The 22320-nt window shown below is 47.0% G+C and overlaps 1 protein-coding gene across 10 annotated transcripts in view; it reads right to left on the bottom strand.

Annotated features, from left to right (window-relative positions):
• The window catches only part of Inpp4a (inositol polyphosphate-4-phosphatase type I A), a 113170-nt gene that overhangs the window by 23530 nt on the left and 67320 nt on the right, over positions 1 to 22320 (bottom strand). For 2 of the 10 annotated variants that reach the window (XM_005359936.2, XM_013351032.2), the window contains exons 5-18: positions 21257 to 21375; positions 19146 to 19262; positions 18786 to 18865; positions 18467 to 18578; positions 17598 to 17688; positions 17014 to 17161; positions 15494 to 15624; positions 13503 to 13607; positions 12824 to 12932; positions 10952 to 10969; positions 7784 to 7967; positions 6396 to 6614; positions 5375 to 5513; positions 1956 to 1988 (exon numbers count right to left, since the gene is read on the bottom strand). In XM_005359936.2, the coding sequence (XP_005359993.1) occupies positions 1956 to 1988; positions 5375 to 5513; positions 6396 to 6614; positions 7784 to 7967; positions 10952 to 10969; positions 12824 to 12932; positions 13503 to 13607; positions 15494 to 15624; positions 17014 to 17161; positions 17598 to 17688; positions 18467 to 18578; positions 18786 to 18865; positions 19146 to 19262; positions 21257 to 21375 (1605 nt within the window). Of the gene's footprint in view, positions 1 to 1955; positions 1989 to 5257; positions 5514 to 6395; positions 6615 to 7783; positions 7968 to 10951; positions 10970 to 12823; positions 12933 to 13502; positions 13608 to 15493; positions 15625 to 17013; positions 17162 to 17597; positions 17689 to 18466; positions 18579 to 18785; positions 18866 to 19145; positions 19263 to 21256; positions 21376 to 22320 lie in introns of all 10 variants that reach the window. The other 8 variants (XM_026785543.1, XM_026785540.1, XM_026785539.1 and 5 more) reach the window with 7 other exon arrangements.

Raw genomic sequence — 22320 nt, 5'->3', positions numbered from 1 at the left:
ATTATTATTATTATTATTTCTTTAAAATTGGGTAGACTAAGTAATGTCCCAAGTGCTGTGGCTGTTTGGCTTCTGGGGACAGGGTAAACTCCTTAGCTACCTGCTAAGTCTCGACAGCCCATGTTCCATACCACTTTGGATAATGTCAAGTGCTCTTCCAATCCACAGTCTGCTTTTGGTTTGTTTTTTTTAAATTAGCTAACTCATCAGTATGAACAGGGAATGAGAGACAGTGTATGTGTGTCTGTATGTTTGTGAGTTTATGTATATATGTAGAATATGCATGCGTCTGCTCATGTGTAGGTGTGAACCCGTAGATGCACATGTGAAGACTAGACGTTGTTGTCTGGTGTACATGTCTGTCACTCCCATCTTACTTTTTGAGATAGGGCCTCTCAGTGAACCTGATGCTCACCAACCGGCTAACCTCCTGGCCAGCCAGCAAGCTCTGGCTTGCTGTCTCCACCTCCCTCCCCAGTGCTGGGATTACTGGTATGCTCTGCCACTCCTGGCTTTTCACTTGGGTGCTGGGGACTCTGAAGTCAGATCCTCATGAGTACACAGCAAGCACTTTCCCCACCAAGCAATCTCTTTACCTTTGGATTGTGTGTGTTAACAGAGACTAAATATGCAGTACAGGACTACTGGTAGGGAACCATTTCTATCCACTTAACATCAGCTGTGGAAAAGCCACCAGTATTTCCCAAGTAGCAGAAGAGTTCTATAAGCCAGGCAGAAAGCAGAGTGGAGAGGAGCCCCTGAGCTCCTGCCATAGGCTCACAGGCCACCCCTCTGGTCCTCACTCCTGGCCATGGTCCCAGACTTGCAGGCAAGTACAGAACAAGGTTAGCTGTGCACCTACTAAGGCTCATGACCCTGAGGGTTTATCTGATACTGGGATCTAAGACCCACTCAAGGCTGCAGCACCGGACGTTTGGGGAGAGAGAACTATAAAAGTGACGGAGAACAAACTGGAAAGGTGTGACGAGCCCAGCTAGATACTACTTCAGTGAGGCTCTGGGACTGCTGCCAAGTGGCCACAGTAAGTGGACTCAGGACGCTGTCAGTGGGCAGAACTGGCTCTATAAATCCTGTGCCCATTGTCTGCTGTACCCTAGATATAAAGCAGGTGTCTTTCCACCTCAAATCTACTCACAAATAGGAAATCATTGGACTGATCATGCAGATAATTTTTTAAGAGTAAAAAACGGTTTGGGCGAAGAGAGGTGCATGCATACTGTGAGAAAACCACAAGTGAAATACAGGGAGCTCATTAGGAACTAGATCAGGGGTTGGCACACCCTACACAATAGAGTCTTTATAGACGAGGAGGGCTAAGAGTCTCTGCTGCACTAACTCAGAACACCAGGTGACAGACAATAAACTGTTACAAATGCAGGCTGTGGCCAGGATTTAATTCAAGACTATTGTTCACCAACCTCTGAGCTAGAACCAGGGACATTAGGTTCTCCATAAAAAGGTAGCAGAAAGATTTCATTTTTAGCAGTAATCCCAACCCAAGCCTGGACTGATGTCTGGTGGGAGTTCTAAAGCTGCATCCAGAAGCTGAGCAAAGGATGCTACACCACCACATCCCCAGAGGATACAAACCATCCAACTGCGCCTTCAGAGCTATGTGCAAAAGCTCAGGTGAATGTACAAGAAATATTCACAAACATGTAGCTTTCTAAATCAGATCACCTACCTCAGGACCCAGTGCACTCAGAGGTAAATCACGTGAAAAGGCTTTAGGATGCAGAAGGAAAAACACAATGTGCCTAGCTTCCTGTTTCAGGCCATAATTCCTTCAGTCCCACTGGTCCCTTACCAAGCCTCAAAACAAAGGAAGTCCTAAGGTATTTTCCCAACACAAAACAATCTTAGATAATTGAGCTACAAGCACTACCTGAATATTTAAAGGACACCAGCAGGAGCCTTGAGCGGAAACCACGTACCTGGACTGGACTCTTCAGGAGGGGGGCTGCAATCTGCACAGAAATGGAGGGCAACAGGGATGATTAAGGAGCAGCACACAGTTCAAACACGAGCAACTCAGTCTCAGAGAAGAGGCCTGGGCTCAGGGGCCTCTTACTCAGCTTCCCAAGGGCATGCCTGCCGCTGTGAGCAGCTGAGCCCTCTCAGTGGTGAGCAACGCTGATTCACCGGAGTCAACATCCATGTTGCTAACACTTCAACATAAAATGTTCTTCAAGGTGAGTGAACCAACACACACAATGCCACAGATGCCACACTGATGACGGTGCAGTGATGGAGCCCATGTTAGCTTACAACATCAAATGAGACAAACTGACCAAGCAAGTCTGAATGTCAACGCTGGAGCCCACTGCCCTGACTCACTGGGGAATCCAGAGTTCAAGATCTACTGCTACGCTCCAAACTGCTAAGGCCCAATGATAAACCAGTATGCCAAAAGAACATTATACCAGTCTTTAAAACCCAGCCAACTAAATGTAATGTTGTGTGGTTGGAAGATGTCTCCAATTAGAAAACTCCTCCATTTAGGCCATCCCTCCGGCTGGGCTGCCCTTCCTCTAGACTGTCCCCCTCCAGATGGGCTGTCCCTCCAGTTAGGCTGTCCTTCACGGTCTTCAAAGAATACCAATTTTGATTCTAATTCTAATTTTGTTGAGTCTTACTGGGATGTACTCATTTCAATTTCACATTTCCCTTCAAAATGGTAAAATTCTTAGTTAAATGGATTTGCCATCTGAGAAAAGGCAGTTTGAAAAGGCATCAAAAGAGTAAAATTGGATTTCATTTTGTGTCTGAACTTTGGTTCAAAGGATGTCTGTGGGAAACCAACATGAGAAGGTTTCAGATCCCCAGGACTAGCCAGGATGTGCTTTAGGGGGTGTCAGTAGGGACTGAGTATGGGTCCCTCCTCCATTGTATTTGGATATGACTTCATAAACTGATGAGAGGGAAAGAAAATGTAAGACTTTCTGTAAGTTGAAGAGCTCGGCCTCTTTGGTCAGAACTCATACCCTGAGACCAGGAACACTCAAGGGCGTGAAATAATGCGGCCAGAGATTTTTAGCCTCTATCTGGCTAATGAGAACTATCCTAAGCCTTGAAAAACTACGTGTTTTTATGTTTGTTTACTTTTACCACGCCATAACCTCTCCTCTAGGACTCTGAGTCACGAATGAGGGAGAGAGTCTAGGAGCCTGCTTTATAAATACCTGTGCTCATCTCGGGGTAGGGAGGACCACTCTGGCAGTAGTTTACTAGGGAACAATTCCATTTGGTAAACATGCTTTCCAGCCCCAGGGGAGAAAGGAGGCCCCTTGAGTGCTCTCGGAGCAGTGGCCCCTAGCTGATCTTAGGTCATGGAGTCCTTTGAGATTTGATGACCACGAGGGACTTTCTCCCTATTCACTGGCAAACTTCAGCACATGCTCTCAGGAATGCAAGAGGCTGTGGTGTACACAGCTTCCAGGCTAACAATTCAGTATGTGATCTTAGGGTTACACAAGGCTGGGGTGTACACAGCTCCCAGGCTAACAATTCAGTATGTGATCTTAGGGTTACACGAAGTTGGGGTGCACACAGCTCCCAAGCTAACAATTCAGCTGTTGAGAAAATGTTCCCACCAGGCTGGCCTGTCGACAAGCTCATAAGTTCTTAATTAGGGACTGATGTGGGAGGGCCCAGTCCACTCTGGGCGGTAGCACCCCTGGGCTGTATAAGAAAGCAGGCTGAGCAAGCCAGCAAGGAGTGTTCCTCCATGGTCTCTGCATGAGTTCCTGCCATGACTTCCCTGGATGACAGACTAGAAGCTCTAAGCTCAAATAAACCTTTTCTTCCCTGAGATGCTTTTGGTCATGGTCTTTATTACAGCAGTAGAAACTTAACTAGGACAAGAACCACAGACAAGTGAGACACAAAGACAGACAGCCTGATCACACAACACACTAGCTCCTAAATTCTAAACCATCTCATCATTTTTCCTCCTTATCTGCAATAACTATTTAAAGTTACAAACCAAGTCATATACATTTCTTCTTCAGTCCTGAAGTGGCCTCATTCATACACAGTAGGCAGGGGATCTACCACATAACTATATCCCCAGTCCTACAGACAAGTTAAGATTAAAGAGAAGTAAGTAATGAACTTCGAGGGAAAAAAAGTAAACAGGAAAATGAGAACAAAACAGACACAAACTAGTTCGATGATCAGTCACAGGCTTGGAAAGGTGACAGCTGTAATCCCCCAAGACAGAAAAGTAGATGACGTGGACACCGCTGAGACAGAGCTTCAAGTAGGACAGTGCCCTAGACACAATGCAGACAGACGGGAGGCACAGGACACGCAACGCATGAAGGATGTCTGGGGAACTCTGGCAAAGGCGCATGATTCTGCCTTCAATGGCCACTGTCAAGTGAGAATTTCAGAGTCCTCATCACACGAACCCTAACCCTGCACATTTTAGGTGTCCTTACTGCAGTTTAAAGTTCCCCAAGGAGAGGGAAGAGAAGGCAGAAGCTGGTATGCAGCCAGGGCTCAGATGACTTGACCCAAGTTTTCTTCAGCTCTTACAAAAGAAAAGGTGAGAGGCATGAAAGAGGAGGGACAAGGATCCACTTGGTGTAGACACATCAGTCCTCAGCCTTCAAGCTGTCTTGAGGGCAGTACTCAATACGCCTTGTGTCCCTTTCTCAAGTGTGCTCTCCACTCAAGGTCCCCCTCGAAGAGTGGGGTCAAACAGGTCCCCCTCGAAGAGTGGGGTCAAACAGGTCACTCTAACTTCCCTGCCATCTGACTGAGACCTTCAGCAACCTATTTCTTCTGGATAAGAGTATTCCAGCCAATGAGAGGAGCCTGTGAGGCTGCAAGCACCCTCATCCAGCATCGTTCCTACAACCCCCCCCCTTTTTTTTTATATCAGTCTACACAACAAAAATAACACCACAGAGACATCTGCATCCAGCCCCCATCAGGTTTTCAGGTTGGCTTACAAACCTGAAAAGACTTTACAGCCATGACACTGTGGCCCAGGAGGGCACAATCTGCCCATGGTGGTGATGCAGATTCAGTGGGCTCCAGCTGCATGGAAAGACAACAGGAACCTCCACCCTGCCTATCTGCTGGTGGACTCCCCCTGACACCCTGCGTAGCCTGACAGCCTTCTCCTGTAATCTGCTTGGGGGAGGCGGGCATGGAATCAGAGACACGGACACACAGACGTGATGAGGCACAAGTCGAGGCAGCATGGGAAGCGTGGATGCATACGCACGTGTGCTTGGGTGAGGATGGCATGCAGCAGTGGGCATGGAGGAGGGGCATGTCGAGGAGGGGGCGTCACAGAAGGGGTCCTCCGGTCTGATCCAGTAGGCTTGGCTGTCCCGGTTACCTTTCTTGCTGGAGCAGGTGCCTGAACAGGGGAAAACGTCCTCACAGCCCTCCTCATGAAGACGCTCCTTCTGCAGCAGCTTGTCCACCCGCTGGATGATGCACTCCAGGCTCTTGTCCACATTCAGCCACACTTTCTCCTGAAAACCAAGAAGATTGTCTGGGTCAATTTGAGCAACAGAAAAACAAGAACAAAACACAGCCTACCCCCATCTCTCCCCTAGACCCAGCCTGATGATGTCTAAATCGCCATTCAAAACAGATTTGTTTTTCAAAGACAATTTGCCGCCTGTGGTCACTGACTTAAAAGCTTGGCAGACATTGGCTGCCAACTCTACGGAAGACAGACAACCTTCCAGTCTCAGCCAACAGGCCACAGGCACTAAGAGCTCCTATATGGCCTCCTTCCACTGCAGGCCACCTATAATCACCACACACTGAGGTCTCCTTCTGATGGACAGGAGTGGAAACAGCTGGTGGCAGGGGTGGGGAGTTGGGAGGAGGAGAGGGCAGGCTGAAGTGAGCTGCAGAAACCCACATAGACCACAGGATGCCCGGGCTGGAGGAACACTTTGTTGCTGATTAATAATTCAGTGCTTCACAGGATCCCTCTGAGCAGAAGCCCCAACAATGACAAGTTGTAGCATGAGTCCCCTCCTAAAGAGACAAGGACCCAGTCCTCTGGCCACCTCTGGGACAATAAAGTGACATGTCAGGGGCAGTAGGAGCCTGAGCACCCGAGTGCCTACATCTGGACACAAAGAGCCCGAAGGGGCATAGAGTGAGCAAAAGGCTGAGGAGAGAGAGGCCAGGCTCCCAGCGCAATCACGAACAATTTACACCCTCTATGGTCTAGAAATAGTCTACATCTCAGTATCAAGAGGCCTAGAGCCATCAGGGAAGCAGACTTGGAGCTCGCCAACAAAGGAGCTGGCCTTTTAGGCACTTTGTGAGGGAAGACACAGGCAGCAGTTCTATATAGAGTTCAGCAGCAGGGCCACAGGCAGGGGCAGCAGACTCACCCACTCCTCCTCATGCCAGTCCACCTGCAGGGAAGATCGGCTGCTCCTCCCTGCCCACCTGGCCATGAGGGTATCCTGGTCATTCCGAAGCATCACCTGTTCCTCCTCAGTAGAGGTTGGGGAGGCCTTGGAAGCGATGTAGTCAGGCCGTGCTGCGTTCAAGCCATGGATGGAGTTGGCCAGCAGCTTACAGTCACAGACAGTGACCAACTGTCGGGTCTGTGGGTACACACAAGCCAGGGTTGCTAAGCATGCTTTCTCTTGGAGAAGAAAACAGGCTAAGGCCAAGGTTTCTGCCACCCATCCTGTTCCACAGAGCCTATTAGGATAGCATTCTCTAGGGTACCTGAAGACAAAGGCAGCATGTGACCTGGCAGGGGCAATCTCAGCAAGAATTCCCTGGGAGACTAGAGGACACAGGGGTCTATTTAAGACCTGTTTATCGCAGAAGTGGTCAAGACAGAAGAGAAGGGGCTGAGGAATCCTAGCTGACATTTTCTGGCTATGTTTGCCTTTTACCCCAGCTCACTAGAGCAAGGGGCACCAGCCTTGACAACATGGTGGAATGTGCCCCAGCCTCCCAGGGGCTAATCCCCAGAAGTCACACATTACTTTGGTACAACTATTAAAGCATTTTTTATGTTCCAGGCTCTGAGCTATTGGACTCTCGGGATCGCACTTCTGGTCTTGGAGACTGCAACAGGAGCTGTCATTCCTCGTTTTACTGCTGACAACTACAGCTTCCTTTCTTAGTGGTCCTGCTCTGACTTCATGCTGTGAAAACTCATGTGAAGAACATAACACATTCTGAGCAGGAACAAGAGCTCCTGCCCAGCAAATCAGGAGTGGGTGGAGAGGTATAATCAGAATCTGTGTGAGAAGGGAAAGAGACGGAGTAATAGGAAGGATCACCATCTATCAGAAGTTGATAGTATGCAGTATTCAGTATGCAGATTTTTAATCAGGACTGAGTTACAGTTAAACAGACTCTTTAAAATTAATTATGTAGAAGCCAATAAGATTATACTGTTCATTTCTTAGGTCTGAATAATTGCTACATAGGTGCTGACTAGGAAGTCACTAAGGAAGCTAACGTATGCAATGAGTTCCAGGAAAAGAATGTGAAGATTTACTTGCTAGAAGACACATCAACACACTGGCTTCAAGTCACACCTGAGAATCACAGCCTGGGCTCTGACCACGGGCAGATTCCCAAACTTCCCAGTAACGTTGTGGGTAGTGGACAAAAGAGAAACCTTCAAGGTCATCACAATGCTACTCTCATAAGGCTAGCTCTAGACGGGCTCGAGTGGCCCTAGGTGGTCTAGTAGTTTCCAGAAATCCAAGGAATCTCTCCACCCCACATGCATTTGGGCAGCCCCTCCTACCTTGTCTGCCAAGATGGCGAGAGTCCTCTCAAGGCCAGTGGCAGACCTGTCCTTGGCTGCCCTTGAGAGTCGTTCTGCGTAGTAGCTAACTTGGGTTTTCAGGGTGTTGATCTGGGCAATGATCTCCTTGGCTCGGATGATGTCCTGTGGTATGTAGATTATGGACTGGCAGCTAGATGATGTACTAAAAGGAACAACAGGTCCTAAGGGGCTCTCCAAAGTCATCCACGCCACCCACAACTAACCCTAAAATAAAGGGGTATCTTCCTGCCAAAGTTTAGTCTCTCATGGGTAAAGGTCACTCTTGAAAGATCCTTTTTATCTAAGAAGTATGAAATATACATATAGAAGACAAAGACTTTTATGTGTACTTGTATCTGTATATGTCTGCATATTTACCACATGCATGTACATGTCTATAAATACATTGGAACATCACTGTAATAATTACCCAATGTTGGGATATTATCTAGGAATTTCATCTATTAACTTATAAGCAATCTTTCAGTAGAGGTCTGGAGTCTGCTTACACCACAAAGGATTAAATTACCACACTGTAATAGATGTTAGACTATATATTAAAACAAAGCAAAAAGACAAAGAACCAAAAACCATACTCTAATGTTTGCTTCTTCATTTGGCCATCCTGTGAGCACACCCACATCTTTATCTCATATATTTATTAACCACAGCAAGTTCTCAATACTGGGACTCCTTTCTCCTGTTACAGGACGTCCTTATGTTGACAACAACATTCCATAAGAGAAAGTAGAGTCCTTGCCAACAGAGGCAGGCCCAACACCTCAATAGCTCTGAAAGCCCAGTCCTTCCTTCTTCCTGGCTGCTCACCACCAAGCAGCACATGTATATGGAAAGAAGACGTCAAAGTGCAAGGCCAGCTGCTGCCCAATATAATCAGGAGCCTCTGAGGGGCCAGCTCCAGATGTCCTAGCTTCATGGGTGGGGTCAGCATGTGTGGCCATCCAAGATGGCAACGATAAGCTTATTTCTCTTAGCTCAGGTCTCAATCAAACAAACGTTATTAATTTTTTAAGACCATCTGAGGATGCCTAAGAAAATAAGGAAGAGACATAAAAGTCCCCAATGCAGAGGTCTCCTAGGAGTTAAGAACACTGAGCTCTGGACAGAATGTTGTCCCTTTCCTTCTGAAATGAAGGGCTGACCTTGAGTTTCAGGAATGAGGGACAATAGTGACCCACCCTCACCACATCCTACCCAACTTGTTGGAGGCGAGAGACGCCTGAGACCTTTCCAGAGAGACCCAGGAGTAAGTCAGAAAGAAACCACCACTGCCCTTTCTGGACTACAGGGTAAACATGCAAACACCACAAACCAAACTACCCCAGAAAGAAACACCATCACCACAAGCCCACACACCACAACGGACAATGATGGATCTGCCAGAAGCCCATGCAGCAGATGGCGATGAGCCTGTGCAGCACGAAAGTCATTCCACAGCACTGTGAGCATGAGCTACTTTCCAGTCTGCAATCTCTCCCAAATGAATAGCTGCTGCTTGGGACAATCAGGTCCTGGCAATACATTTCCAAAAATAATTTAAAAATAGAATCTCTTCTTCCTTGTCCTCAACCTTTAGAGTCTACATGAACTATGTGCTGTGTGTGTAGGTGTACTGCTGTGTGTGCCCATGGGCTTGCATACTGACGGGTGTGCATCACCCCCGTTCACCCTGTGCTCTAAGAAGGCAAGTTATAGTAGGACTGACACACGAAAGGGCGTGGTGAAGGTACGAATGGGCAAGTTCCAAGAATTGCTCTTGGGGACTTCAGGAACACGTAAGTACATGCGCTTAGTCAGCTCCCAAATCAGGAGCCACACCGAGGCAATGGGTGGGGTGTAGCAGCTCTACTGCCTTGTAACACACAGTCCTCCAACAGAAGGACATCTCTGTTCTAGTCATTTTCAGGGCTCCCACCTCTTCAGGCAACAGGCCCAGGACAATGGCTTCAAGTTAAACCCCTCCCCCAGATCTGTTGACCCGTACCTCCTCACAGTGGAGGCAATGGGCTAAACAAAGAATGCCATGTATGCATAAGTGGAGTACCTAACATGCAAAGTAACGCTGGCTATGAAGAGTGAGGCTGTCAATGCACAGCTGACAGTCCTGTGGAATTGCCTCCACCCCCAGATTTGGGTATCCCCTTGCTCCCAGGCGGGAAGGTCCCCACCTGTCTTAGGAAAAATCGGAATCATGGGAGAAGAGTGTAAAAGCACGGTAGTAACCAAGCCCATCCTGAGATATGGAAGGTCTGGTGTCTTCAGTTAAGATGGAACCTGAAGAACTTTCTAGATCATGGTAACATAAAACACCTGGATTGGAACTTACCAAGGAAGGGACAGTGGGGCCCGTGGCTCTCCATGTTTTACTTTCACTGCTAATACCTCAGGCCCTTGGGGATTTGACTACTCATCCTATGAAAAAGAGTGAGCCTCCCTGAATTGGGCATGATGCCACAGATCTGTAATCCCAGCTACCAAAGGCTGAGGCAGGAGGATTACAAATTTGAGAAAAACCTTGGCTGCAGGATGAGTTCAAGGTCAGCTTGGATGGACTTAGTGAGTTCTCTCTCAAAATTAAAAAAAAAAAAATTTAAATGGTTGGAATGCAGTGAAGCGTTAATCTAATTAATCTTAATCAATAAAATTAATCAACATCTGATCTGGAGTCAGATATTGGGGTGAAAATCTGGAAGATCAGAGAACTGAGAGTAGCAGCCAGGAATTAAGCTTTGCCTACCATGTATTGAACAAAAAAGAGAAAAAAGAAAAAGGTTCTTAATGGCCTGGATCAACAAGGTGGGTCCCTGGGTAAAGGTGTATACTGCCAAATGTAGCAGTCAATCATCCAGGGCCCTGAATGGGCTCGTCTGCATCCTGGGAGGGGCAAACTAGATCTGTCTCACTGAATGCAGGAGTAAACTGCTGTCGGCTTTGAAAGGAAGGCTGCAGACAGGCTATTCATTGTCAAAGAACATTGCAGTTGGAAGGGAGAGCTCTGCCTAAGGACATGTAACTCAGAGCCACGCAGCAAATGGGATGGAGCCACCCCAGATGAAGAATAGCACAGGCTTTCTCTGCACAAGAGCAAGAATCAACATACACTCTCTCTACAGACAGAAAACTCACCAACACTCCTCAAAACTGCTAAAGAAAAAAACCAAAAACGAAGCATTAGCGATTGTTAGCAAAATCCTACAGGCAAAACAAAATTTAAAGGCTGACTGATTTTCTTTTTCTCAAAATACTTAGAGGCAATTTGCTGAGGCCATGATTATGGGCATAAACTTATGAGTCAAATTCTTATTCCCTGGAGCAAGTTTTGGCCTATACTCAAGCCCCCAGGGACACCCTACTAGGGCACAGAACATCCACATTTAAAGGAAAGCTCAGAGAGCACGCACTGTCAGAAAGTGGATTTCTGACAGTAGTACGGTTACATAAAATCTGTATCATACATCTGAGAGAACACAAGAGGCACTGGGAAAGTAAGTCCTGAGGCTAAAAAGTGAAGTCCTCTGGCATCAAAACTGCAACCTTTTAGGGCAATGGACCGCCAGGTGTCCCCTCCTGGTCTAGAACTTTCTCTCTCGGGGAACTGGTCCGCCTCAGCTCATACACTCACTCTTTCCACATGGCTCAGGCAATGGCGAGACACACACCCTTTGGCTGCCTGCACAGAAAGAACTGCGATGGCCCCTGGAAGCTCTGCACTTCCTACTCCTTAGGGCACTGCAGACATGAATGGCCAAGGAAGTCTGGCTCCCCAGCTTGTCTGCTCAGTAGGGAGCAATCAAGACTGACTGCCTCACTAGAATGCAGAAAGGGCTTTGCTGAGCCCGGCCTTCCTCTGAGGATGTCCTTTCTTGTTCCCTGCTTAGTCGGCACCCACACCAGTGGCACTCTGACCTGTCTTCCTGACTCAGACAGCCCCTGATGGGCCACTGCTCTGACCTGTCCAGCATCCTGATCCAGCTGTGCAGTACCCTCACTCTGGCCACAGCAGCAGAACCAGGCAGGTATACAACCAACGCCCACTTGGGCTAGCATCCTCCTCCACCTACATCTACTGCCACCCCATGGGAGCCTCTGGGGCTCCCTGGATCTGTTTCCTGTCTCCCAAACCATCCTCCTCTCAACTCAAGATAACGGTCTGCAGGGGCATTCCAGTAACACCTTGTCTTGCTCCCTCCCACCTTAAGAGCTCTTTGCTAACCCACCTGCTACCTTGTCCCTCCTGGGATAACTGGACTAGTCCTGCCTCTACCTCACCTTACATACATGCATGCTCCACAGTCGCCCAAACACACTCAGACCATAGCAGTCTCCTGAAACTGAGATCTCTATGCTACTTCCTCCACCTCACAGTCTACCCAAGAACTTCACAAGATCATCGCTCATCTCACGCAACACTCACACCCCTTTGATCCATTTACATTTTGCCAGGTGACACATCGAAAGGGATCCAAGGAATGCTTCATCTGAGAGGCCTTTCCACACCCTGCCTATCTGGCAACGTTCTGCTCAGGACATAACTGCACAACCCTCTAGGTCCTTTCAGCAGTGGGAATAGGTGCCACCACCATCCTTTAGGAAAGGACACAGACTGCCAGGGGTTTACGAACCATAGAAATGATCCCTGAAAGTAGAGTCTTGTCAGAGGCTTACAAGTCTAGTGCTCCACCAACTGACGAGAGATTCTGAAGGAAGCTGAGGCAGCAGGAACTGCACACAGGCGGCTGCCTGAAGCCACACTCAGGGCCCACTCTGTGTGCTGCTCACATGGGAAGAACTGGACTATTAATTAGGTGCCCTAGCCACTCACTCACTCAGCCACACGCATACACACAGTAGCACGGGGTCCCTATAGCAGCTCCTCCAGCCGCGCAGAAGCAGATCAGATGGCTGCATGTTTTTGCGGTTTTGTTTGGATTCTTTATTTTAACTCCACAAACATCAGACACAGCTGGGCAAGGACCACAAATACCCTCCTTTACTTACTGTTTCTTGGTCTCTTCAAACTTGTGCAGCTTTTTTCGGAGACCTCCTGACTTAAAACCTTGGCAATGTGCTGCTGGAGCTCCGATAGTGACAACGTCATAGTTCTGATCTGAGTGACAGAAAGCTTTCCTCCGTTACTCTGGGATCAGGCCTGTGACAGGATAGCTACAGCAATATGCACTGCACTCTGGGACCCAACAGCCCACATGCAAACAGCCTATGGCTCCCTGATCCGACATCAGAGGCTGAAAAGGGGCTTGCTGAACCCAACACGGACTATTCAGTAGGAAAGTTGGTGTCTAAAGGTAAAGCCACCTGGGCTGCTAAATGCTCACTTCTACTCCTCCTGGGAAAGGCTCACTGATGGGTGACTTTCTACCATAAAAACAAAAGGAAGTTGAAGATATATAAGGAAGAGGTTTGGACTCTGTAATAATTCTTCAAAGGTCTGCGGGGGCATGTCTGTGTATAGTGTATGTGTGTGCGTGAGCTTACGTCTGTGCCCCCCCCCAGGTCTGTCTGTGTGCGTGCATGCGTGCACACATGTTGTTTTCTCTTGCTGCCCAGCAATGGAGCATATGAGAAAAAATTTAGCCAGATATAGGGCAATTCAGGGGCCAAGTATACAGAAAGAAAGGAGTGGAACACAATTCAACAACAGGGTAAGAAAATTAAGTACCTGAGCCTCCATCATCTTGAACTCTCATCCGTTGTATGTGCAGGTTTGTGGGAACAAATTCTAACTTTTTATCTGCTTTCAAACTGCTTGCTTTAAATGAAGGACCTAAGGGATGGAACACGAGAAAACACAGCCATCAACATGCATCATGTAAGAGCAGGAAAGCAGCAAGCTAGAGCTGCTGCTGCATGAAAGCAGGTATATCTCCAGAGGCCTAGAAAATTCTGAGTGGCCATTCAAGACAATAAAGAGCTGGCTCTGAATGCTATCCAGTGAGCAGACCAGGGATAAGGACTTTAGGTTACAGTAGTGATGAGGCCATCCCTCCTGTGACTCAGTCAGCTCACAGACATGACACACAGATGTGATCTTAGGCAGTGTGATGCCAGGGGACCATGTCAGAGACAACCTGCCACACCTCTACAGATTTCTCTCACGCAAGGGCCTAGAAACTGGTCTTTCTGGAACAGCACAGCTCGATCTGAAGAGATGAAGGGGCTTGCTCCTCACCTTGGGTCCATCAAGATGAACAGGTTACACAGCACTGAAGCCTGCCTGCCTTCTCCAGGACATTCTAGTAAATTCCCTCACACATGTGTGTGGCTAGAAGCCAGACAATGTAACCAGTTACCACGGTCTTATTTCTAGAATCAGAATCCAGAATCCACAACTCAATGAGCATCGCATATCTACCAGCCAAAGGGATTACGATGAAAATGACAACAGAAGAGGAAGAAACAAAGACTGCAGTCAGTGAGAAACACCTGTGGCTCTCCAGCAGACGGCAGCTGTGTGATCTGCCTTTTGTCACAGGGGTCTGGTAGCCACACAGTGACTCTCAGACCTGCGCTGGGTCTGTCTTGTGACACTACAAGAAATAAGACCAAGGCCCGTGTTTAACTAAGATTCTCAGACTAGCTTTTGACATTTGAGAAGCTCTATCCAGTAAACTCAGTTTGCACGCATTTCACACTTTCTCGGGAACATTATCCAGCATTTATTGGGTAGGTGCCTCAACCCTTCAGGTAAATGCTGCCATCTCTCTAAGCAATTCACTCAGACTTATTTGAGCTTGGACCTGTGGCACATACCACCATCTTGTCTCAGCTCTGACTTCCTCTGAGCTAAGTTTATGGAAGAGTTCTTATATTCTGTGTGAAAGTCGCATTAAGGGTTTACGATTTTCCTTAAATGGACAAAGCATCATATAGAAGGAAAGAAACCAGAGATAAATAATACTTGCAAAGAAAAAAGGAAAGGGAACAAGAAATGCTGTAATTATATAATAATCTCAAAAATAAAATAAAATTCATCTTTATAAAATGAATGTCATAAGGAAAAGAGAGTACTTTGAAAGATGGAAACAACTAAGAAATGAAAAATTCATCCCATTTGGAATAAAAAGAAAACAGATTAAAAAGAATTCTCATAGCTTGAAAATCAAGTATCATTTTAGAATAAACAGTGGCAGGGTGTTTTCCTGGCATGCAGGGAGCCCTGGGCTTAACCCCCAACCTCCAATTGGGAAGAAGAAAAAGCAAGTTAGAAAAAAAAAGTTGAAGTGTCTGAACTTTACTTTCTCTTTCGAGTCTTAAAATAGAGAGTTGCACTCTGACAATTTACACATTCAATAAGAATGACATTGAATATTTAAACTAGAAAACTACTTTGCTTCAGACAGATAACATCCTTTTGGTCTTCAGCGGTGTAAGACCCAGAAGAACCCACATGAACCAAGATAACCTGAGACACTGCCTTGCTTCAACCTATTCTACAGCAGCTGTTTTAGGAAATAACACCATAGAAAGCCTTCTTGCAATTTACCAATTTATCATTTTAATTAAGATCTGAAAAGCACAGAGTTGAAATAATTCACACCCACATGAGAATCTATTTTTAATAACCCACTCAAGATAATCAGTGAGCTTCTGAGCTATCTGGCTGGGGACGTGGGATATGCATGCACCTTGGGAGGACAGGACCACACCCACCTTTGTACTGATGGAGGTCAGTCAGATTTTCCTGGTAGGTGAGGATGATTGTCTGATACTGGGTGACAATTTGCCGCCGGAGGCTCTCCCAGCAAGGGGACAGCTCCCCCAACTCTTCCAGCTCACATACTCTGTAAACAAGACACACACATCAGGCCACAGGGCTGACTCACCGCCCCTGGAGTTGCAACGAGAACACAGAGTGTAGGAGAGGCAGCAGTGCTGTCTGTGGGCCAGGCAAGCAGCTACACTGCCAGTCTAAAGGGACACCAAACGGCCAGACACAGGATGCTGGGAGAGATCACTGAGCGCAGGGGAAGCACGTGGAGAAACATTACAGGAACTAGGTAAATGCTGAGGGACAACCGTGGGTGTGGGGAGGGGAAGGAGAGTTAAGGAGTAGACCTGCCTGGTGACCTTGAAGGTACCATGCAGGCACTGGCATAGTTCTCTGCAGGATGATGCTATTCTAAGAACAGAAGGGACAGGGGATGTGAGAAATCACTCTAACAACTCCCTTTCCATGTCAAACACACGGCAACAGTCTCACACTTCTGGGAGTGGTCCCACCTCCCTTCCTGAGAGTCCTTGCTGCCCACACTGAGTTTCTGCCAACAATTTAACTGGCTCTAAAGCACCTGTACAATGAAGGGGCTCTTTCAAGCAGTAACGCACAGTGAAACAAAGCAGGCAACAACAAAAACAAATCACTCTGTGGATAAAGGTGCTTGCTGCTAATCCTGCCGGTTAGATCCCCAAGAGCCACATGGTGAAGAGAGAGAACTGAGTCCACAAAGCTGTCCTCTGACCTCCACATGACATCACGGCACATACGCCCCACCAGAGTGGTGAAAATTAAAACATGAAAACTGAAGGTGCACAGGGAAACTGATTATAGCTATATAAATATGCACAAATAACAACTGTAAGTTAAAATTATGAGAAATATGTACATAAATAGAATAAAACAGCAGAATACTAGTTGGTAAAATTTAGATGAAAGGTATGTGGTACTCACTAATTCTTGCTATTTTTCTCATATTTCAATTTTCTTTTCAGGGTAAAAATAAAAACATCTGTATTAGGATACTGGGACTGTGATTACATGGTGTTAATCACTAACACTGATTTAGAAAAAGGTGTGGAGGTCACAGCCTTAGACAGACACGAAAAAGCCTCACTCTTAACTGGAACTGGAAAAAACATATGCCTCAGGATGAGAGCTTTGCTCCATAGCAGGAGAGTGCCCTGAAGGATCATCTTCCAAGATGATGAGACAAAGAACAAGAGAAAAAGAGACAGACAAAAGGAAGATGTTAGCCAAGCCTCTGGGGCTTCAAGAACATATCCTTGTGAAATTCTTGCCCAGCAATCTGTGAGACAGAGGAGCAAACTAAGACTCTGGAAGGCTAGGGCTGCTAAGCCAACATGAGGCAGAGCCTGGGTCTGCGCTGTAGCGTGTCTAAGGCATAGATGTGCACACGACCCGGGGTGCTGAGTGTTCACCCATGTGACCTCACCTGGCTGCATCTTCCTCCAGCAGCAGCTTCACAAACTGCCGAGGCACGTGCAGGGAGAGGACGCTCTCTGCCATCTGCTCCAGGATCCGTAGGTGGTTGCCATCAGTGGTTGGAAACCGGTACATGCGGCAGATGGCACCACCGAACACTGAGGTGAGAACACAAGAAGATAGGCTGTGGGAGAAATGGCTGCAGACCTGCTTGCATGGTTCCCCCTACTCAGGCCTTCAGGGACATCAAGCCCTGTTTTTCCCAAGAAAGCAAACAGCAACAACAAAAAACAAAAACCACTTAAACCAAGTCCTGCCAAAGTGGCTGAACCTGACACTTGTCTCTATGTCAGAAGACAGAAGTAACTCTAAAGTGTGAGGAGCTGGGGCGGGCACACGGTCAGTCACTAAAGCCAATGTCAAATGAACGTGAACGAAAGGAGCCCTTCCTTAAGAGATCACTGGCTCTATGTGCTGCAGAAAACACTGTACTGAAGAACTGCAGCAGACAGGTGGCATCTGGGGCATGTCTGTGACACTCATGGTGGGTGGAGAGTCACAAGAGAGGCAAGGGCATCAACAGAAGTTGCTTACCTGATTTCAGCAAGGTGTCTTTTCGCAAAGAAGCATATTTGGACCGTATTCCCAGTGCCTCAGTCAAGCTCTCATCAACAGGCAGAACCATCTGACAACAGGCACAGAAAAACACAAGAACACTAAGACCGAGGACTCCAGAGTGCCGGCAGAAATGGGGCCTCGTGCATCACACAAGAGCTGGCAGCTGAATGCGCAGTGTTAATCTACAGTGTACATGTCCGATGTTCCTCCCCACACTCCACGCATGCCTACTTCTCATCACGTGACTGTCTTCTAAGTCATCTCATTGTGGGTTTCAGGGTTCGGGTACCAAGAATATCCTCAGTGCTAGTGTTCTAAGCATACTTCAGGTGTCTTTGTATTTATAATTCTTCCTTGATAGTGATAGGCTCTTAAACTAGAATTCTAAATTGGTAGCCGTGTCTGGGTGAGAGACTGTGTGGGCCACAAGGAGACAGAGGATAGGAAGGGTGGGTCCAGGAGGATGTGGTGTGAAGGAGGTGACTCTCTGGGAAAGGCAGTTGCTACCAGAATGTAATGGAAGGTACAGGTCTGCATCACCTCTTCACTTCCACCACCCTCTCTGCCCCCGTCTACACCTCCAGCCATGCTAGTCTGCTCTCGATCCTGTGCCACAGAAGTGGCGAGAGTGGCGCAGGAAGCAGCGGCCAGCTCCCGGTCAGCAGGGCTTTGTATGTGAGACCAGGAGCCCTCCCGTTCCACGTGGCACCATAGCCCAGAAAGACCTGGGGGTCCCATGAAGGCAGTATCACACAGCAGGTCCTGCGCTTACTGAGCACAGATGTGCACAAAGATATTCAATCCTCCTATTCTTCCCGAGGGAGATGAGAAAGGTACCAACTCACCCTCCCATTGACAGTGTCCAAAGACCGGGTCACAGGGGGCTGCTGGTCTGACTTCTCCTCCATCTGCCAGCCGATCACAGTTATGTTACCTACTCGGTCACTCTCTGCAGACCTGCAACAAGCATCATGCCTTGATAAGCACTGGTTTTAAGGCAAGGCTCAGCCACCCTGGGGCACCAGGGTCCTGGGAGCAGTAAGGCACCATCCTGACAGGTCTTACCTCTCCTCGGCAGATGCTACTGCCTCCCCCTAGACAGTCTCTGGGAGGACGGAGGGGCAAAACTTCAGACCCTTTCAAAGGAATAAAGCAAACACCAACCTCAGTGTCAGATGCAATCTGTGATGCCTGTCCTGGAGCAGATCTTTGACAACGAATGTTCCAGAGCCCAGTAAATACATCTGAGGGCAACAGGGAGGCACAGTTATAAGGATACTTGGTATCCTTCCGATATGCATGCCATAGCCCAGGGAAATTGGGGGTTTCCTACAACACCTCCCTCCCACCCTCACCTCACGAACCCATCACAACGCTCAGAAGTGAAATCCAGACACAAGTATGCTTTGACGCAGGTTGGCTCGTAAGCCAGTAGTAAACTCAGTCTTGGGCGCACACCTTGCTCAGACTGTTACATAACTATAGGTGAACGGAGACTGTTCCACAAACCGCACGTTACTTAACTGTTCCCTGAGATCTATCTTTGACATCATACACAGACAGCTTGATTTGTGTCATCTGATTGATAAGGGAGTCTTGGAAGAAGGCAATGCTGCTGAGAAAGATAGGGTTGTTGGTTCCCTGGAAGAGAGAACAGGTGGATTGTATTTGAAGGGACTGCTTTTGAACTGCCCTCACATTTTCAGAATGAGGAAACTAACACGTTCACTGATTTGCTAACACAAACGCTAATGACAGCACATGGCAACAACCACAGGAACACACAGCCTGGCAAGATCCCCACCAACCCAATGGGACCCACAGGCCCACGGCAGAGGACTCACTCCTAAAGCTTCCCCACTCAGGAGTGGACTTTCGAACCCTGAAACGAGTTTGGGTTTGACATCCACATGCATTCCTGGCAGTACAGTTTTAGGTGTGCATAAATTTAGACTGTCACTCAGGGCTGCTCCTGTCGGCTGTGTGCACAGGCAGATGAAAGAGGAAATGGACGGTTTCAGTAATTATTTCCAGACTCCTGTGTCTGGAATAATTAAAACTGACCTTTTAAGAGCATCCTCTTTTAGGAGCAGGTTCTAGTTTCTGGGTCACAGGGGTCTGTTTTCTGGCAGTTTTGCCTCAGCACTCCATCACACCCTTCTCAGTGATGCCGAGCACCTCAACCAAGTACTTACTGGGCCTCTCTGTACCTGAGCGATGCTTGGTCAGCAGCTTAGATCTAGTCTCTCAGTGCCTGCTGGCCGGCCCCTCCTCCCATCTTCTCTCCATGTGCCCCGGGAAAGCAGGCTAAAGATCTGGGACACAACCTTGGTACTCCTTGTCTACTGAATAGGCTTGACTGGGAGACCACAAACCCTTCCTCCAAGGTCTACTCTGGTGCCTCTTTCCACACACCTGTTCTTCCCACTTCTTCCTCCTGCTAAAGTCACCCTGCACCACTCCCCCAGAACCTGTCAGAGTCATGAGACGTCCCTACTCAAGTCCTGCAGAGCTGACTACTGTGCTATATCACAAGCACCCCGGCTCAGCCTACAAAGCTTGTTTCTTGCACACACCAAGCAAGATACAGTTATTTCTTAAACTCCCATGATGCTCTGCTATCAGCCTGCCTTCACATAACTATGTGCAGTTCTAGACTAGAAGTGCAGGCTTAGCTGTGAGATCTGCAGAGCAAGGACTCCATCTGGGCTTGCTGCAGCAGAGTGCCCTCAAGTTCTACCTAGGAAGCCTGCCGGAAGGGATGCTGCTCCTGTATCCTCTCTCTGCTACCCCAATGCTCCCCATGCGTTCCCGTGCATGGAAGTGACCAAGCAAATTTCAGCCCCTCCCCCATGAGAACTCTTGATGCCCTTGTGGGTTTGGTACCAACATTAGTACAGAGCTTGGCATGAGGCCAGTGCTCAACAAGTGCTTAGACCATCTATGGTCTGACCTGGAGATAGGCTTCTGAGAGACTCTCAGAAGGTCTGGCTTCTAGAATGGAAAACTTAAGATAAAATTACATTATTGTGTTTATATAAAAGTATAGAAATATAAAAATACAGCTTAATTTGATAATTATTCATGTTAAAACTCTGTAGAATTCCATATCAGAAACTTCTATACGTCACACTATAACTCATATACATATATATGCATATATATATAGCTAAACTACCTAAAAATTTTGTAAACTTCCCTAGGAAAAGCTATATAAATTATTTTTAAAAGTGCACAAAACACAAAAGAATGCAAAAACAAAAGTTAGTAGAAACACTGGCCTGGCCCAGCCTAGCAGGAAACACTCTTCCAAGCACTGATTAATGAGCCTCATTCTCTAGTGACAGCAGCCAACTGGAAGTGACAGGAAGAGTTAGGGCTTCTCTCTTAAGCGTCGACCAATCATATGATCACTTCTTTAAAATAGCAACCAATAGTTCGTCAAAAATCAATGAAGAATGTGGCTGACTAAGGGCCACCCAGGGGAGCATGACAAAAAGTATAAATGAACTGAAAATCATGGGGAATAAATAACTCACAGATATGGAACTGAAGCTACAGATGCCCAAGAATGAACAGCCCTCCTGTGAGGACCACAGGCAGCTGTAAGCGTGAGAGGAACCAGCAGCACCCACCTCAATGATCTCAGTCTGCGCGTGCTTCGTCCAGAATGCCTGCGGAGGGGTGGTGACGCTCACAGCCACAAAACTATTTGGTTTTCGATCTAGTGAAGGAGTGTGCAGCTCACTGCAAGCTACAGAACCAAGATGTGAAAAAGAATTCTTTGGATCAAATTTAATTAGTTCATTGCTCTAAACAAACCCAAAGAAAGCTTAAAACAATACTCCCAAGGACAACATGTTCACATTGCCAGCTTCTTTTCCCCTTCTCCCTCCTCACATTATAGGTCCACAGAGAGTAGAATTCAGAGCCAACAAATGAGTTCCCAGGCAAAATGTGCCTGTGTACTATGACAGTTGTGGCTAAGTAGGATAACCCATGAATCCCAGCATATAGATGGATGCTATGCTAAAATTAAAATTCTATGACAAAATATAGCTCTTTTAAAAAGGAAAAGCAACACTTATAACCTATATCAAATGTAAGATTTCCTAAATGTTTCTTTTTAGAACTAAACAAAACTTGGACCATTTCAATTAATCTGTCATACTTATGACCTCAAAAATACATCCTAAGTCTAAAGCAAGTCTATCACAAAATGACCCAGGGAAGGATACTGCACTGACTCCCACAAGTTCCTGACATAAAAATACACTATGAAAGGGGAGAAATAGCTCACCCATTGAACTTTAATATGCCATCGCTAGTAATACATATCCTTACATGAAAGACACTAAGGGGCTAGAGAGAGAAGGCTCAGCTGCTCTTCCAGAGGACCCGGGCTCAATTCTCAGCATCCACATGGTAGTTCACACAACTGACTGGAACTCCAGTTCCAGAGGATTTTATGACCTCTCTTATGGGGACCAGGTTGTGTGTGTGTGTATGTATTTACAGATACATATAAAATGTCTTTAAAAATAAGAAGGGTATTAAAATTTACTAAGTCTTTCAGCTTTCTAAAACAGCAGATGTCCTAGAGTTAGTAGGTAGTATCAGCTGTACAGCTGTACAAACGCATCTAATGCCACAATGTGCACTTACAACAGTCAAAGTGGTAGCTATCAAGCTATCTGTA

The sequence above is a fragment of the Microtus ochrogaster genome, linkage group LG2, assembly GCF_000317375.1.
Source record: "Microtus ochrogaster isolate Prairie Vole_2 linkage group LG2, MicOch1.0, whole genome shotgun sequence".
Lineage (NCBI taxonomy): Eukaryota > Metazoa > Chordata > Mammalia > Rodentia > Cricetidae > Microtus > Microtus ochrogaster.
The sequence above is the reverse complement of the archived record's forward strand: the minus strand, read 5'-3'. Positions and strand labels throughout refer to the sequence as shown.